The following is a 17,245-nucleotide window of genomic DNA, read 5'->3' as shown; positions in this document are numbered from 1 at the left end:
TTTATTGGCTTTCTTTAAAAATTAGTTTTATTATTTTTATTTTCTCCTACTAGAATAGTAGGAGCATAGTATCAATAGTATCAATTGCTGATACTTCATTAGTTTTCATTTCTCTTTGTAATTGTCTTTGCATAGAAAGATAAAGCAACGAGAAAAGGTCATGGTGCATTTGCCACTGTGAGGAATAAAGGTGAACATAACCTGGAAGAATGTTCTGGGCTGGATAGTGCTGTGTCACACTCTCAAATACGTGGGAATCGGTTTCTCCCGTGACATAGGCCCATGCAGCCAGCAGCCCATCACACAAGCATTCATCGCTACTCAGAAGGTCCCCGAGATGATGGCATCAGCTCTAATTGGTGTCTATCTATTTTAGAAGGGAAGTCTAGGAACTCCTCACTTTTAGTGTCGAATCCATATGGAAACTTCTGGGCTTGAACACTGTTATCCCAGCAGGGCAAGATGAGATTGGGAGTCAGAGTGTGCCTAAGAGCATCTAAGGAGTGTGCCACAGTCGCCCCTTTAAAGAGCAATTTGAATATTACGCTCTCTAGCAGCCCTAGAACTTGAATCATTTCCTGAAGAAATGCTTCTGTTTCTGTCAAGTTTCCTGCTGCTGTTTTACAGGATGGGCCATTTCCTCACCTCACTGTGCATCTTCTCACCCTGCGCTCGCTCAACTCTCTCGACTGAGTGTGGCAGCCTTTGGTAGAGATGACTGACAGCGCAATTTACTACACATTGGAGCTGCCGGCTGCACCTCAAGTCCAAGATGAGTCCGGACGGAAGCCCAAAGGTGAGTTCACCACATCAGCACCTGGACCAAGGGCGAGTGGAGAGGAGAGCAGTCGGGAGGACAGAGTGCAGGAAACGAGGACAGTGTGAAGAGATGCTTTGGGGTTCAGTTTGCAGGGCCGATGTGTGATGTGGATCTTTGGTGTGGAGCGCAGCTGTGATCTTTTCTAGGCACGTCTGCGATGCTGATGCCAAGCAGTGGCAAAGCCATCTTTTGTTTGTTTGTTTGTTTGTTTAATTTTTTTCTTTATTCTTAAGGATTTTTATACATCTAGATAAGCATACTGTTCTTTACTGATCCTGATCTAAAAAATTAAGAGCTTTGCGAGAGAATTTTGTCTGCTTTCAAGCTTGGAGCAATTTACTTTAGCTGTTGAAATCCTACCATCTCTGCTTCCCCAGGCATGGTGTGGAGAAAGCAACAGCCTTATTGAGGGGCAATGGTAAGACTTCTTGAGAGGAGAAATGGATCCACGCATGCGGATTTGTTTCCTGTTCCCCACCCCCCTTCTCATATTGCAACAGACTGGTGATGGGGAAAACACGCTGAGCTCTGCAGATGCCTGGTCCTGTGATCTGGGGTGGGCGTGGGGGGCAGGCAGCACCAACAGCCACCAAAACATTTGCTGTGCAGATTCCCATCTGAGACGGGGACCAGTGTAAATGCCAGGATTAATACTTGATTTCACGTCTCAAGCAGTGACTAGCAGAGGATACATTCTCCTCTGTAGTTTTGTGGACTTTCCTGTTTGTTATACAACCTTTCATCATGTCTTCCTCTTTTTGGTCACAATTTTTAATGCTGCCTTTTGAAAACATTGCCATATTTTCTAAATCATGGGCATTTCTGTTTCTACAAAACTATATAGAACTATGCATCTTTATATATGTGAGTTTTTCTCTATTATATATGCTCTAATTTGTGAGGAACAGAAATATTAAGTCCAAAGAAATGTGTATTTGAAGTATAGAACTTAATACTATATGTTATATACAATACTGTATGTTATGTAAAGAACCTAAATAGTTGGAAGTAATATATACATAAAATAAAATTTTTGTTTTACTTATGTTCTTAAGTTGGATGGTGGCTACCCAAATACAAATATAATTTGATACCATTTTTTCATTTAGCAAACAACTACAAATGAGGGTTTTTAATTTCATTAATAAGTCATCTCTGCAGGTGGGCTTGGTGGCACACGCCTTTAATCTCAGCATCAGGAGGCAGAGCCAGGTGGATCTCTGGGAGTAAGAGGCCAGCCTGGTCTACAGAGCAAGTTCCAGTACAGCCAGGACTACACAGAGAAACCCTGTTTCAGGTGGGAGGTGGAGGTGGGGGAACCATAAATTTAAAAAAGTCATCTATGCCAATCTATGCCACAAATCTGGTGTATTAGTTAATTATTTTATATCTATCTATCTATCTATCTATCTATCTATCTATCTATCTATCTATCTATCTATTTATTTATTTGAGTCAGGGTCTTTCTATGTAACCCTGGCTGTCCTGGAACTCACTCTATAGATCAGGTTGGCCTCAGACTCACAGAGATCCACTTGCTCCTGCCTCCTGAGTGCTGGGATTACGGGTGAAATCTATTTGTTTATTGTGGTTTGTGTCATATACTGCTAGTGATCTGGGATTCATGAGTCAAATATTTATCATGCTAAACTCTTATGAACCCCTCTCATTGTGAAGTTACTTTAAGAAACTGAGAATTCTTCATAGATGCAAGTGTATAAGAATAATTTATCTAAAATTTGAGAGGCACATGAGACTAAATTAGAAAAATTGAATTCTCCTTCTCTTTCTGAGACAGAGTCTCATGTAGACCAAGCTGGCCCCGAATTTGCTGTATAGCAAGGATGACCTTGAATTACTGACCCTTCTGCCTCTACGTCCCAAATGTTGGCATTATAGTCATGAGCCACCATATCCAGCTTCAAAACAATTGTTTTATTTAAAGATAACCAAAGGGATAAAAAACCTTTACAATTGCTCTTTACACATAATTTCCACACCACCAAACTCTAAGACATCTGTGATTTTTAAACAAAAATCTGAGAAAAATATTTTCACTTTCAAACTAGAAATACAATATTCTAGAGGCTGTGTAGCCATAGTTTATATGACACAATGCTCCATCCTTAAACACAAGGCCAACCTATTTTTATTATATTTCCAATAGTTACATGCAAAACAAGGTGGATTTTATCATCTTCATCTGAGATGAAGGTTATTTCATTTCACTTTAAATTTTATTTATTTAAAATTTGAAGGATATAAAAGAAAACAAGCAAAAGCATCTCACTTCTGTTTCTTCTCCTAACCAACCTCCCATTTCCTCTTTACAAGGGAAAACACTATGGAATGCCTGGATGGACTTCCACATTTGATCTTAGCAAAAGACAGAGAAGTGATCTTGGATAGACTTTAGTGATATCAAGCATCCCCTGTTCTGAGGAATATGTCTTTTTCTTAGTTATACATTTAAAAATCATTTCACATTGGCTTAAAAAAATCCCTCTTCAGAAGCTACATATTTCATGGATATAAATATATTTGGCTGGTCTTTTGTTGATAAAAATTTAGATTTTTAGTTGATAGATTTAGACATTCAGCCTTTTCTTCCTATAGGCAGATGTTGCTGCCTTATAAGTATGGTATTTTGCACTTGTGGGAGTATCTGTAGAAAAATGTTTCTCTAGGAGAAATTGCTGGGATGAAAGGCAAATGCTTTGCAGTTTTGGTAAATATGCCAAATTGTCCTTCAGTTCCCAAAAGGCAGAGACTGTCTACATACTAGCTCACTATCCAAGTGTGTGAGCATAAAAGCCACAATCCTAAAGGCAAGAGTTTCCTTTAACTCGAAAGCAAGTGCCAGACTGAACTAGCAAAGAAACCTATGTGGCCTGGGTCTCTGTTTTCCGAGGTGGAATTGCTTCAAGACATCCGAGCTTCTTGCCTGAGTTTCTATGTCTGGCTCAGGGACTTGCTTTGGATTGTGTCTCTGCAGCTGTCTTACCCAGGCCCCGCCGTCTTTCCTGCCTTGTGACCGTGGCTTTGGGGCTTTTGACCATGATTCTCATTCTCATGAGCTTGCTGATGTACCAACGGATCCTGTGCTGTGGTAAGTGCTGACTTCACCCCAGATTAACCTTGCATTCTATCTAAAAAAGCAAGATGACTGTCAGTGACAGAGATTTACAGACTTCACTCCTGGGAGAAACTCCCAGAAAGTTGGGACTTTCTGATCCAGGCTGATTATACCACAATTGTCTGGAAAAGGCGCAAGTCCACAAAATGCAATTAACACTTCAGTTTGCAGACCCCAATCCTGGTACCGTGTGCAGCCTTCCCACAGGAAGTAACCTAGTCCTTGTGTGACAAGGAAAGCTCTTCCCACTTTCTAGCTCCCAGTCTAGAATATGTAGTCTGACCACAGTTGTATGTATTTATGTGCTCTCATGGTCCCATGGCAGAACGGCTTATGGTGAGTTTATGCAAATGTGTCTCGTGGGAGGAGAAAACCAATAATTTGTATCCCCGAGATCTTTCCACAGTGCCCACTCATTTCAAGTGCTTTAAAAGAATGAGGATTGTATCTTCTAGAAAAACCCAGCAAGGAGAATTCTAGCTCTTTTCACTTTAGCATCTGATGTGCTTTTCTGTCAGAAAAAAAATTTATATATATATATATATATATATATATATATATATATATATATTCAAGTAAGTCAGTTTTTCTGAGTATAAAAATTCTTTACAATTTCTATTGGCTCCAGATGATCACATCTGTTGTTGGTTCTTTCTGGTTTGTTTCCTTTTCCAGTACACATTGTGGCATGCTGTCTTGAGGCTGGACATCTTGAATGATTCTGCCCATGTAGTCATACATGAGGGATGTACCCATGTAGCTATACAGTGAATGCACTGGGCATATACAGATAGTACACAGATATGTGCCATGCAGATGCATGCATCCTTTATGCAGTGTGTATGTATCACATGCATACAGATGATTTTCAGTGTACTGTGCACTCTGCAATCCTCAGGCAGACCAGACCTTCTGTCAGAATCCAAGCTTGCTTAGCGGTGTGTACATCAGAATTGATGAGCTGGATGTGGCGGACCATTCAGTTTGAGGCCGTGTGTTATGGATTTCCTTAAACTTTAGTTTGAAAAAGGGTAGGGCAAGATAGACACTGGAGATGCCATGTTTTCTTAAACCTCCCTTTTACTTTGGTCCAAAAAGATGTGAGCTGTGTCCTCTTCCTTCTAGGCTCCAAGGACTCTGTGTGTGCCCACTGCCCCAGCTGCCCCAACTTCTGGATGAAGAATGGTAGCCACTGTTACTATTTCTCAGTGGAGAAAAGGGATTGGAATTCTAGTTTGGAATTCTGTGCAGACAAAGGCTCACATCTCCTTACGTTTCCGGATGAACAGGAAGTGGTAAATAAAAACATGTAGAAAATAGAGAGTTATTTCCCCCTCCTTCTCTCTTCCTCTCCCCTCCCCCATTCATTCTCTCCTTTTAGATGAGATCTTACTATGTAGTCCAGGATGGCTTTGAACTTATGATCTTCCTGCCTCGGCCTCCTAGCTTTTGTATTCGTGTGTGTGTGTGTGTGTGTGTGTGTGTGTGTGTGTGTGTGTGTGTGTTGGAGGTGAGAAGGTAGCAAGCATTTCAGCAAAGAACTAGGCCTAAAACACAGACTTAGTTAAAAGGCATTAGGTCCTGAAACACCCAGGCCAACAAAGCAGCAGTGATTTCTACGGAGTCTGTGGAGGGGGGAAGGGGAGGGACCGCGGGACAGAAGGGCCGCGCTAGGGACTGATGTCCTCACCCGAGTGTTTGTTTTCTTTTCCTTCACTGGAATGCAGTAGATTCTAAACTGGGAACTGTCCAGAAGGTTGAGTTAAGGAGGAGAGAAAACTAGGGCTCCTGTTTCCTAAGTTCCCCTCCATACTTCTGCTGGTCCTAGAGGAGGTTAGCAGTGTGAGGAGGTGATAGCCTGGCACAAACTTGACCAGACTCCATTACAATTCCATGTAAAAAGAAAGTAAGAAATCTTAGTTGGGTTTTTCATGTTAAACGTCTTGATTTTTTTTTTTTTGATATTACTGTTTGCTTTAATTTGGGGGAAATAAAATCAAATCACAGAGAACAGTTAATTAGTAATTGAAAGGTAGGGATTTTGTAGCCCAGGCTGGCTTCAAATTCATGATTTTCTGGACACAGCCTTCTTCTCAGGTTAACCTACTGGGATTAAAGGAGTCCACTACACAGCTGGTGTGCTAATTCCTATTTTGAGGAATAGATGACAAATTTAGTTTATTTTCTCTCAAAAGAACACGTATATACTTGAAATCCTAGAAGGATCTGAACTCCAAACCATTCCTCAGAGATTTGCTTTACCTGCACCCCTTTTCTAAGCCAAAGTGGAAGAGATACACTGGAATCTTTTCACTATGCAGGGGAAGAACAGCCTCGTTTTCGGGAACTTTCGTAGCAACTGGTTTCCTTTTGTTATAGCTGTTTTGAGGATCAATAGCAAACGTGAGCAATTAGCTCGAAAAGTTTGCCTCCCAAGCTACAGACACAGCCTCAGTGAGTCACAGCACAAGACAAGTGAGAACTGGCCACAGAGAACATACATCACACCATGCGCTAAAGAGTTTGGGAAGGGCTAAGATGCGGAGAGTCTGAGAGTTGGCACCGTCTCTGTCTTTCTGCCCAGAGGAGGAGGGGGTTCTAGAGGGATTTTGTCTTTCTTTCCTTGTGTTTCCTGGCTCCTGTACCCACTGCAGAGAACACTCGCTAGAGTTTAGTCAGCTGCATTTCCAAAATGAGACTGCTTTCTCTTAACCCCAGAGCCCTGGGTTCCAGTCAGCGTTGGAGGGTGTCGAGTGCCCCTGATGGATTTAGTAACAGCTACTATAAGTTTCTTTCCACATTCTCATGGGTTCTTACTTGATTCTTTTTTTTTTTCTTTCTCCACCTTTTGTCAAATTCTATAACAAAACGGTAGGTTGGTAGAGTGCGCTCTCCCACTGTTCTCAAGGCAAGACTTGCTTACTATATTACAAGATGAGCAATACTCCCAGCTTCATGCATGGTCTGGAAATCTACCGAAAGACCACATTTAAGAACAAAAACCTGGGCCTGGTGGCACGTGCCTGTAGTTTCACCACTCAGTAGGCTGAAGCAGGAGACGCATGTGCTCTGGGCCACCCTGGGCTACAGTGAAACTCTGCAGCTATACAAGCCTATTAATAGTGAAAACTTTCAGAGCAACCAGACGGTTCCGTGAGTAAAGGTGCTTGCCACCAAACCTGACAACCTGAGTTCGATCCCTGGAACCCATGCCATTGAGGGACGGGACTGAGTCCTGCAAGTTGTCCTCTGACCGCCACGCGTACGTGCTGTGGCCTGCCCCACCTCCCCTAATATAAATAAGTAAATAATTTAAACGTTTTAAACTGGCATCCCCTTGGTGTAAAATATTCCCTCAGAATTAATTTGTTACAAACTGAGGCTATATGGTTATTATTTAAAACAAACAAACAAACAAACAAACAAAAAAACAACTTAGTTGATTTCTTTTCAGCCCTGTCCTGAACCTGGTTACAATTATTTTCAAATCATGTTTTGTTTTGTTTTCTTTACCATTCAATGTCCTTTTGGGTTTATTTAAGGCTCCCCTAAGGCAGCAAATCCATTGTTTTAAGACCTCAGGGAAACTTAGTGTTTCTCAAGTTGAAACCTCCATGCATTGCTGTAAGCACTTCACGTGTTTTTGACAACAGGAGACATTCTGTTTAGAAACACACATCCTGTGTGCCTAGAGTTGGTTGACACCTTATGTCTGACGTTGTGCTGTTAGCAGATAACACTATTTCACTTTTTTCCTTCCATCTAGTGCTAAATTATTCTAGGTAATTGTTAAAATTTGTGAAATGTTTTATTTTTAGAGATTATTTAATATTTGGATTTATCCTAATATTGTTTAAGTCTTTTCAAACTCTTAAGATACAATTCTACCCATGTTTAATTATTATGAGCTATGATTATATTCACATCCATTATTTTTCTTTGGGCAGCTTAGTTATGTTTTAGTCATTAAAACTGTGTTGATCCATCAAAACATCTGACTATTTAATAGTTCTTTTGTGTGACTGGCTTTCCTCAATATGTATTAAAATAGCTCAGATGCATTCCATGGACCATATTAATTTGGAAACTTAAGGAATGTACTTTTGTGCCTTAAAGATAGTTTCATTTTAATTAAAAGTATTACCTTTAAAGTTGTGTGTATATAGACATATATTTGCATATAGTATAGAATAGATTGTATATGCAATATATATGGTTTTTGTTTGTTTGGTTTGGAGACAGGGTTTCTCTGTGTAGCTCTGGCTGCTCTGGAACTCACTCTATAGACCAGGCTGGCCTCAAACTCAGAGATCCACCTGCCTCTGCCTTCTGAGCGCTGGGATTAAAGGCATGTGCCACCAAGCCCGGTTTAAAGTTTAAACATTGACCTTAGAAAAAGAGGAAAGGGAAAGAAAAATATGCACTTGTTTAATTTTTTAATTAAAATTTAAAAATAACATCTTTGTTTCTTATTTTTAGTTTTCACATTTTTTCCCCTCTCAAGCAAACATTAATCGTTCCAGAAGTGACATAACACCCAAGTGTTCCATTTCGTACTCTCTTTGTGGGATAAGAGTCCTGAGTAACACCCTTGGGTGTATTTTTACTGTTTCTTCAGTCAGACACATGTACACATGTCCACACACTCCAATGAACCAATCAGAAAACAGAAAAATAATTTTATCTGTGTTTGAAGGCATTTTCCACATGGGATGCCCTTCAAGTATGAGTGATATGGTGAAAAATTTGAATGTCTGGGTTCATCTTGAGGAGAAAGGGCTGATCAAGTGCTTAGCATCACATAACAAACCAGTGCATGCAGGGAGTTAATGGACGTGCTCTTCATTAGTCCGCTTCCTCCTTTGGAGCTGATGAGAAAATGCAATGAATATTTTCCTTTTCTCTTATGGTGAGGGAGACTGATCCAGAGTCCTGTATGTACGAGATAATCGCTTTACTACCGATCCCCAGCCCCAGCCCAAGAAATGAAAGGTTTTCTTGGAGAGCCAGGGAGAAAGCCCACAACATACTTTTCTCTTTTAATTCAAGCCATCTTTTTAGCAAGTGAGCTTAGAAATGCATGAAGGTCCAAGCCACCCCGGCACACTGGAATGCCACTTCATCTTAGTCCCTCTCCTTTGTTTTTCCTTGTAACCCCTGCCTGCGCACTTAGGACTCTGGTGAGGCAAAAGGGGCAGAGATTTATGTTTAGGAGGCTTTTGCCTCTCCTGGCGGGACACCTGACTCCACAGCCCACTGCTCCAGACGTACTTGCTGGATAGAGTTTCCTATATTTCCTCAGGGTGTTGGGCAGATTGTAAGCAAGAGTTCTTGCCATTACCGTGATTATAGTTAGTCAGAAGACACAAAGCCATGAGCAAATATGCTAACTCATGCTTTGGAGACAATGCAGTTGGAGGTAACAGTAACTGTGGGCACTGTTTTACGTGGACCCCTCAGAAGCTGGACCGAGGCCTGCACGGTGACAGCCATGTGAAAATCCAGGGGGAGGGTGTTACAGTAAGAAGGAAACGCTGTGCAAAGACCTCAGGCAAGAATGTTCTTGGCCTGTTAGAAAAAAACAGAAAGAAGGACGATGGGCCTGGTAGTTGGTGGATAAGTGGTTGGCAGGGCTCAGATCTTGCAAGCTTTTGTGTGTGTAATGAAATCCTGAAACCCAGCGAAGAGAAAATAGAGGCGATTCCGGGCTGAGTCAACAGCACGGGAGGTTTTCAGGGGTCTGCCATCCCTGGGCATGCAGAGAGAGCTTATTCTTCACTGGACTTGGAGCAGTCCAAGTGAGGTTCTTGCTGGTGAGGTTGTGGTCAGGCGAAGACCGTCAACAGCAGAGTGCATACATTCCTTCTCTTCAGCCACTATCGGGCAGGAATAGAACAAAAATGATGGCCAAATGGGACATTTAGTAGCGTCATGATGACAACAGAGTTGGAATTTCACTGGGCTTTCTCGATTCCTAATGAAAGACTATTTTCTCCAAAGGAAATTGTTCAACCAATGCTAATCTAAAATACCATAAAAAGGTCATTCAAGTAATTCAACCCAAATTCAATTAATTAAGCTGTCACTGGAAAATATTGAAAATGCAATTATTCATTATGTGAATGCTCAACCTTACAACAAAATTCATCTTCTTGGATTTATTCTTTGTTCTGTTTGATGCATTGGGCAGTTCCCTCAGGGCATAAACATCTTCATTTAATTGTATCATGGTACAGAGCAAAGCATCGTTTATTTTGGTCTGCCACACATAGCAGAGCACACAGGCGGGGGTACTTAGTTTATTTCCACCTTAAGGTCCATGGCCTTACCGTCCTCCTGCCCCCTTGTCAAATACAAGATTAAAGATTTGAAGAATGAGCATCTAGTGGGAGGACACACAGGCATATTGCTTTGAGTTTAGCTGTAGGTGGTTACTGCAGGAGTGAGCTGAGTGCTTCCGAAGCAGGCTCGAGCTTCTTTCTGTTGAATGCCTATCAGGCTCCATCTCATCAGAAAGGAAGTCGCAATGGAAGGCAGAACGGTGGCAATGTCTTATCTGTTCCACTGTAAGAATGGGCTTGTAAACTAAAGGTCAGGGCTGGGAAGCGGCTCTTTGCAATAGACAGATTTCTGTTAGAACTCAGAGCCCCATTAAAATCGGGAGCTAAAGGAGGGATTAGTTATCTGGAGTGACTGTCTCAGCTCTGGTCATTGTAATCAAATCCTGGAGAGGATGGCTTAAACAACAGACACTTACCGCATTAGAGACCAGGATGGCTCCAAAAGTCCAGGTTCCTGCTCAGAGCCCCTTTCAACTCTTCCACGGCTGTCTTTCCTTGACTGTAGAGAGGGCATCAGCTCTGTCTCTTCTTGTTTTAAGGCCACAGAATCCTGTCATGGGAACACCATCCTTATGACCTCACGGAAGCTTAATTAACTCAGATACCAACACACTGGAAGTCAGGGATTCAACATATGAATTTTGGGGTACATAAGCATCCGGTCCTCACCCAGTTCTGAGAGAGTATAAGGATGATTATGTGATTCCCTCAAGGGGTCTCCTGTGTTCTGCATCTTTGTCGTCCTTATTCACCATCTTCAATCTCTCTCTCAGATCCCGTTCCGAGAGCTCTTGGGCACGGACTTTTACTGGATCGGCTTGAGGAACAATGGTAGCTGGAGATGGGAAGGTGGCCCGGTTCTAAGCTTATGGTAAAGTCTTTGAGGAGTGAGGGCATGAAAAAAGGGGAGGAAGGGAGGGAAACTGGGGGCTTAGGAAGCAGAAGGAACACACAGCAGACAGCAGAGAGAAAAAAGTTAAGACGACAAGGAACAAAGACAGGGATGAACAGTGGTGATCCTAGGAAGGTCAAAAATGTGGTGACATTTTCAAGGGGCAGAGGAAGCCATTTATTCTCCTGCTGCTTTGGGACCTGAGGGATCTGAGAAGGGGACAGATTCAACTTTTTTCTTTCATGACTTTCAAGCCTTCAACTGTGCACGTTACCAAAAGCAACTGACACTTCTGATTGCTTACAGGATTGCGAGTAACAGCGTGATACAGAGATGCGGCGCCATCAACAGAGCTGGCCTTCAAGCCTCTAGTTGTGAAGTACCTTTGCAGTGGATTTGTAAGAAGGCCATACACTGACGGATGCCACTATGTCCTGGGCCTTGGCTCTGCCACATGTCTTTAAAAAGAGGGAACTGGCCTGGGAAATCTCTGTTCACAAATGTATGCTTCACAAATACCAAACCGGCTATGATATGCCATCAGACAGAGGACTAGCATAGCCTCCTGGGGGGTGACATTTTCCTGCTGGGCTTTCTTGGAGACTTTTAAAGTAAGTATTATGTTAGCCATTTAAAGTCTAGATCCGGGCAAATTAAATAGATAAAGTTTGTTTTAATGGCTGTAGAAACTCACACTGGCTTCCTCATCCGTGCCTCTGCCGTCTCTGCCAATGATATTTGTGGAAAACTATTTATCCACACAGAGGAATGCAACTCTGCCATGTTCACTTGTTACATGGAGATCAACTGGAAAGAAAGACACACACCTCATGTTCTCACACTTGGAAGCTAAACAAGTGTGTGCTGTAGCTGTAGGGAGAGGAGCAATAGTTACAGAGTCCGGGAGAGGAACGGAGCGGTCACGGTTGCTTAATGGTTTGCCTGGAGTGCCCTGTAGCTTAGTGGGGTGACAATAATGATCAGTAATTATTGTATGGCTACCAATTTATTGTGAATTTCAAAATAGCTAGAGGAAAGGACTATGGGTGTTCCCAAATGCCTGAGAGGATAGAGGTGCCGACCACTCTGACTGGATCACTGACATTTTATACCTACATTGAAATATCGTGCTGTGCCCCACAAATGTGCACAATTATTATGTATCATTTAAAAATTAAAATCAAGTAAGTCACAATTAAAATAAAAAAAAATACCGTTCTGCTCCATTTCTGTTTTATACTCTGATCTAATCTGAAGAACCGGGTGCATGTAGTATTTTGGTGAGGTCCTTTTCTGTACTGGCGTGAAGCGTATAGAATGTGTGAGATAACGTGCGGTCTGTCTTTTGGCATTCTGTCCTACCCGTGGCTCTTGGTGCGTGAAGTTTCATTGTAAAGCACTGCTTGCTGTGAGAAGACACGACTGCAAGGGGTGGATAGTGGATGAGGACAGCCTGCTGCTTTCTGCTGCCCAGCTCTTCACACTTACCCCATGACCTGGGCTGCTTTCTGCTGCCCAGCTCTTCACACTTACCCCATGACCTGGGCTGCTTTCTGCTGCCCAGCTCTTCACACTTACCCGATGACCTGCACCTAATCTGCCTTTTCAAATAAGTTTGCATGAGTGTGGTTGAAGAAGCCAATGTGCGACAGTTTCTGTTCTATGTGGTGAATGTGTGCTGTGTGTGAACTCAGTGATAGTCATTAATCTGATAGAGGGATTTTTATAGAGAAAACTTTACAGAAGTAATTTGTATGGTTGAGTCCGGTCCTGATGTCTCCAAAGTGAGAAGATGTCATTATTTCTTCTTGGGTGAGTTTGGACACAGGTGAGGAGAGAAGGTACCCTTTGATGCTGTACACAACAAGACTGAAGTAAATCTTGGTCTTTTGATGAATATTGATGGGTTGCCATATTTGTTTTCCTAGTCCACCTTCTACCACTCTATTTCAGCACCTAAGATCGTACCTATGCTCAGCAGATATTTAGTGAACAAGCTGGTGAACAAAACAAGAGAAGTGAAGAATATTTATTCTAGTTGTTTCTGTTAGGCCATGAGTTAGAGGGATTAAAGGCCAGAAGAAGTGTGTTCTGGCCCTTCTAGCCCACCCAAGTGAGTAGTAAGAAACTAACACCCCCAAAGGCAACAGCTGATTTAATTTGGACTTCATGTTCATAGAAGGAAGTGGGGGAGACACGTGCCCATCCTCCTACGATCTTTCAGCTTTGCTCCTGGATGAGGACACGCACAACTTATGGGTGTGGTGGCGTTTTCCCCCACTTTGTTGGGAGAATGGTGATGACTCCATTTGGACCCTGGCTTGACTACTTGAAGGTGTGCTGATTCAGTTATTTAGTCAGAGATAAACGAAGGGGGCAGTAGGCAGGATGTGCAGTTTCCTCTACGAAGAGCTCAGTTGCTGTGTAAGGAGTTCTCACGGTTACCAGTGCTGAGTGTCATCTTTCACTTCGCTGTCCCCCGGAAGTGGTAGTACAGAAATCGCTCATTTCCAGCAGGGGATGGTGGCCATTTATTTATACTGAATTTTAATTTATTTAGTTTGTGTTTGCACATGTGGCACAGTGTGTGTGGAAGTCAGGACAATTTGTTGAGCTGCTTGCTCCTTTCACCAGGTGGGTTCCGGGGATGGAGCCAGGCTTGGTGGCACACATCTTTACTCTTGGGCATTCTCTCCAGGTTGGAATAAGACATTTACTTAAGACACTACCAGAATATTAATAAGATTAAGATAACCAAGAGAGGGAGAAACCTCTGTAGAGGGTATCTCAGACTATAGTTAAAATGGAAATACAACTGTATATTCTTTAAACAGTAGCAGGAATTGAGGCTTCTGTCTCTTTGGTTTTTTTTTTTTTTTTTTTTTGAGACAGGGTTTCTCTGTGTAGTTTTGGAGCCTGTCCTGGACCTCACTCTGTAGACCAGGCTGGCCTCGAACTCACAAAGATCTGCTTGCCTCTGCCTCCCGAGTGCTGGGATTAAAGGCATGCACCGCCACTGCCCAGCTCTCTTTGTGTCTTTGTTACTTTCTTCTACTTTGATAAACAGTTTTTGGAGCCCGAGAACAGAGATTAGCATCATGAAACCCCTCAGTGTGTGTCAGCATCTTTATTGGGCCATGCATGTTTCTGATGTCTGTTTCTGCTTTTCACTGATGCCCACTGCCGTTCACCTTTCCCCCGAGGGATGTTCTTTCTGTCTGCTCCCATCTTTAGGAAGTGGACAGGTCTGGCCTTTCTTTCAAATGTAACTCAATGGTTTTCAAGACGAACCTCACTGCTTCACTGTTTTCTGTAGAGCTATGTCATTGAGACCTTGTCTACCCAAGCTGTGTGCAATTAATTCATCCTTTTGGCTGCTTCACAGCCTTCAGCATATGCTGTGTCCATTGTCTTAATGGCATATCTCTAGTTTGCCTCTAATTTCCCATCATTTTTTAAAGCCCATGTGAATATTTCTACATAGCCCTATTCCTGAGTTTTCTCTTCTTGGGAAATGGCCCTACCCTCTGTGCTGCTGTTTAGATTTCAGACTGGAGTGCTGGAACTGGCAAAGAGTTAGGGGACTGGGAGAAGAGGCAGATTCTCCAAGGGACAGCATAACCTTTTCAAACACAGGGCAGTGGCAGAATGGTGTTTGTCTAGCATGCATCAGGCCCTGGTTTCTGTTCTCAGTATCACAGCCAGAGAAGAACAAACACTGGCATTTCAGCAAGCGATCCTCAACCTGCTTGTCACTGATGAATTAGACATGGACCTTGGGCTGGGTAGTGGTGGCGCACACCTTTAATCCCAGTTCTCAGGAGGCAGAAGCAGGCGGATCTCTGTGAGTTTGAGGCCAGTCTGGTCGAGTTCAGGACAGCCTCCAAAGGTACACAGAGAAATCCTGTCTCAAACAAACAAACAAACAAACAACCCCACCCCTCCCCAAGTCCATGGACCTTGGGGAAAGTGCAGCCAGCCCAGACACTGGCCACAATCTAAAGGATAAACTGATACAGCAAATATAATTAGCTATTCCTTCCTGGGCCAAAGCTAAGAGATGTTGAAAGATAAATTTCTGGTACTAAATGCAGTTAGCCAGCTCCTATCTCCAGCACCCATCCTGAGTTTTGAGCCACACAAGGCAGACCTCAAAGTTAAAGCCATAGTAACAGAAGGAGGTCAATCTTTCTTCTCTGTTGGCCTGAAGAAGCAGTGTGTGTGTGTGTGTGTGTGTGTGTGTGTGTGTGTGTGTGTGTGTGTGTGTGTGTGTGTGTGTGTGTTTCATTCAAGGTTCAAGCCATCCTGGGCAGAATGCAGTTTTCATTCATAAAATGTCTCAATGGACAGACTTGAGGCACCAGTTTTTTTTCTTCTCCTAGCTTATCTGTCAAACCTCCTTCTTTCTGCAGCTCTGGTTTTGTTAAATCACCCCTTTACCTTTCTTCTGGGTTTTGGCTTGTGGTCTGGGAAGATGCTGCAGGAGAAGTGTCCCTGACCCTAGGCCACCTCACCTCCAGGCTGAGGTGCGGCTAGTTCAGTGGTTCCCAACCTGTGGGTTGCGACCCCATTGGGGTGGCATATTAGATATCCTGAATATCAGATATTTACATTGTGATTCATAACAGTAGCAAATGCAGTTAGGAAGTAGCAACAAAATAATTTTATGGTGGGGGGGCACCACAACATGAGGAACTGTACTCAAGGGTCACAGCATGAGGAGGGTTGAGAATCACTACTCTAGCTCCTTGGTAACAAAAGAACTTATCCATTTCTTCTCTTCTGTTTTCTTGTCCACTCCATTGGCTGATTTTCTTATCTGTGCTAACCAAAGAGATTATCATTCACAGCTCCTCCCTTCGGGTTTAACTGTGGTACCTCAGCTGCTGTTTACTTGGATTAGTTACTGTGATGGTTTTCTAGTCACTTCTACCCTTTAAAACACACCAGGCCAGGAGGTGCAGACCTGAAATCCCAGCTACTTGAGAGGCTGAGGCAGGAGGATTGAAAGTTCAAGAAGAATCGAAGTGAGTTCCAGGCCAGTCTGTGCACCTCAGACTGTGTCTCAGTATAAAAAGTGGCAAGAATGCTGGGCCTGTACCTCAGTGGCACAGCACTGCCTGGCACGTGAGAGGACCCAGGTTCAATTCCTTGGATTGCTAAAATAAACAAAATAAACAAAAAACTAAAACCAAACCAGAGAACAAACACTCATACCTGAAAACCACCCCGAGCTAAGTACGCTAAAAAGCATGTTTACTATTTTCCTTCTATAATTATGACCTTAACCTGAGCATGCTCAGGAATGTATTCCTTAACCTTGCAACTGAGCAGGCTCAGAAATGAGCATGTGTGGGTGGCTCCTTGAATAAAATCCCCATGTTACCTTTATTTGAGGACCATCGCTTTGGGAATAACTCCCACGTTCTGCATGTGACAATTGTCTCACTCTTATGTGTCTCGGCCACACTCGTCTTTCCTGTCACCAAGATGGAAACCCATTGTGGTCAGAAATGTTCCCCATGACTTTTTACCGTTCCTTCCCCCTCCCTTCCATCTCCGTTACTGAATCTCAACAAGCTTTATTTGGCACTGTAGTTCAGATTGCATCTTTTGTGGAGACAGGGTCTCATGATGTGGATCAGACTCGCCTTGAACTCATGATCTTCCTGTCTCAGCCTTCTGAGTACTTGGACAACAGGCAGTGCCACCAGGCCTGGCTGGACTGCATCATTTACAGTTATAGTATCTAGAGTTTTGAAGAATTATAAAATGTGCATTTCCCCCTGTCTTCCTTTACTTAACACAATTGACACTCATCCATATTGTACATTTTTTTGTACTTTATTTTTCTGTGCTAATATTTCCTTATATGGATTTACCATGATTTGTGTATTCTTCCATGTGTTTATGGTCCTTTAGGTTGTTTCCAGTTTGAAAATAAAGTTGTTATGGAACCAAGTGTGATAGTGCACACCTGTAATCCCAGAACTGGGTAGAGTCAGGGTTCAAAGGTCATGCTCAGGTTTGTTTAATGTACTTATTTGCCACCTGAA

At 42.7% G+C, this 17,245-nt stretch overlaps 1 protein-coding gene across 1 annotated transcript; it reads left to right on the top strand.

The window, feature by feature from the left end:
- The first annotated feature begins 610 nt into the window (after positions 1-610).
- Klrg1 (killer cell lectin like receptor G1) lies at positions 611-11,800 on the top strand. Its single transcript, XM_042274073.2, has 5 exons — positions 611-796; positions 3,816-3,929; positions 5,082-5,251; positions 11,071-11,168; positions 11,496-11,800. The coding sequence occupies exons 1-5, from the start codon at positions 715-717 to the stop codon at positions 11,605-11,607; spliced, it is 576 nt and encodes a 191-aa protein (XP_042130007.1). The 5' UTR covers positions 611-714; the 3' UTR covers positions 11,608-11,800.
- Positions 11,801-17,245: the final 5,445 nt, after the last annotated feature.

The sequence above is a fragment of the Peromyscus maniculatus genome, chromosome 3, assembly GCF_049852395.1.
Source record: "Peromyscus maniculatus bairdii isolate BWxNUB_F1_BW_parent chromosome 3, HU_Pman_BW_mat_3.1, whole genome shotgun sequence".
In the NCBI taxonomy this organism is placed as follows: Eukaryota; Metazoa; Chordata; class Mammalia; order Rodentia; family Cricetidae; genus Peromyscus; species Peromyscus maniculatus.
The sequence above is the reverse complement of the archived record's forward strand: the minus strand, read 5'-3'. Positions and strand labels throughout refer to the sequence as shown.

Bases quoted from the DNA above. Each gene is read 5' to 3' on its own strand.
- Klrg1 (XM_042274073.2), top strand. From the start codon at position 715: ATGACTGACAGCGCAATTTACTACACATTGGAGCTGCCGGCTGCACCT. The intron at 797-3,815 runs GTGAGTTCACCA...GTGTCTCTGCAG, and splicing joins GTCCGGACGGAAGCCCAAAG to CTGTCTTACCCAGGCCCCGC. The intron at 11,169-11,495 runs GTAAAGTCTTTG...GATTGCTTACAG, and splicing joins GGCCCGGTTCTAAGCTTATG to GATTGCGAGTAACAGCGTGA.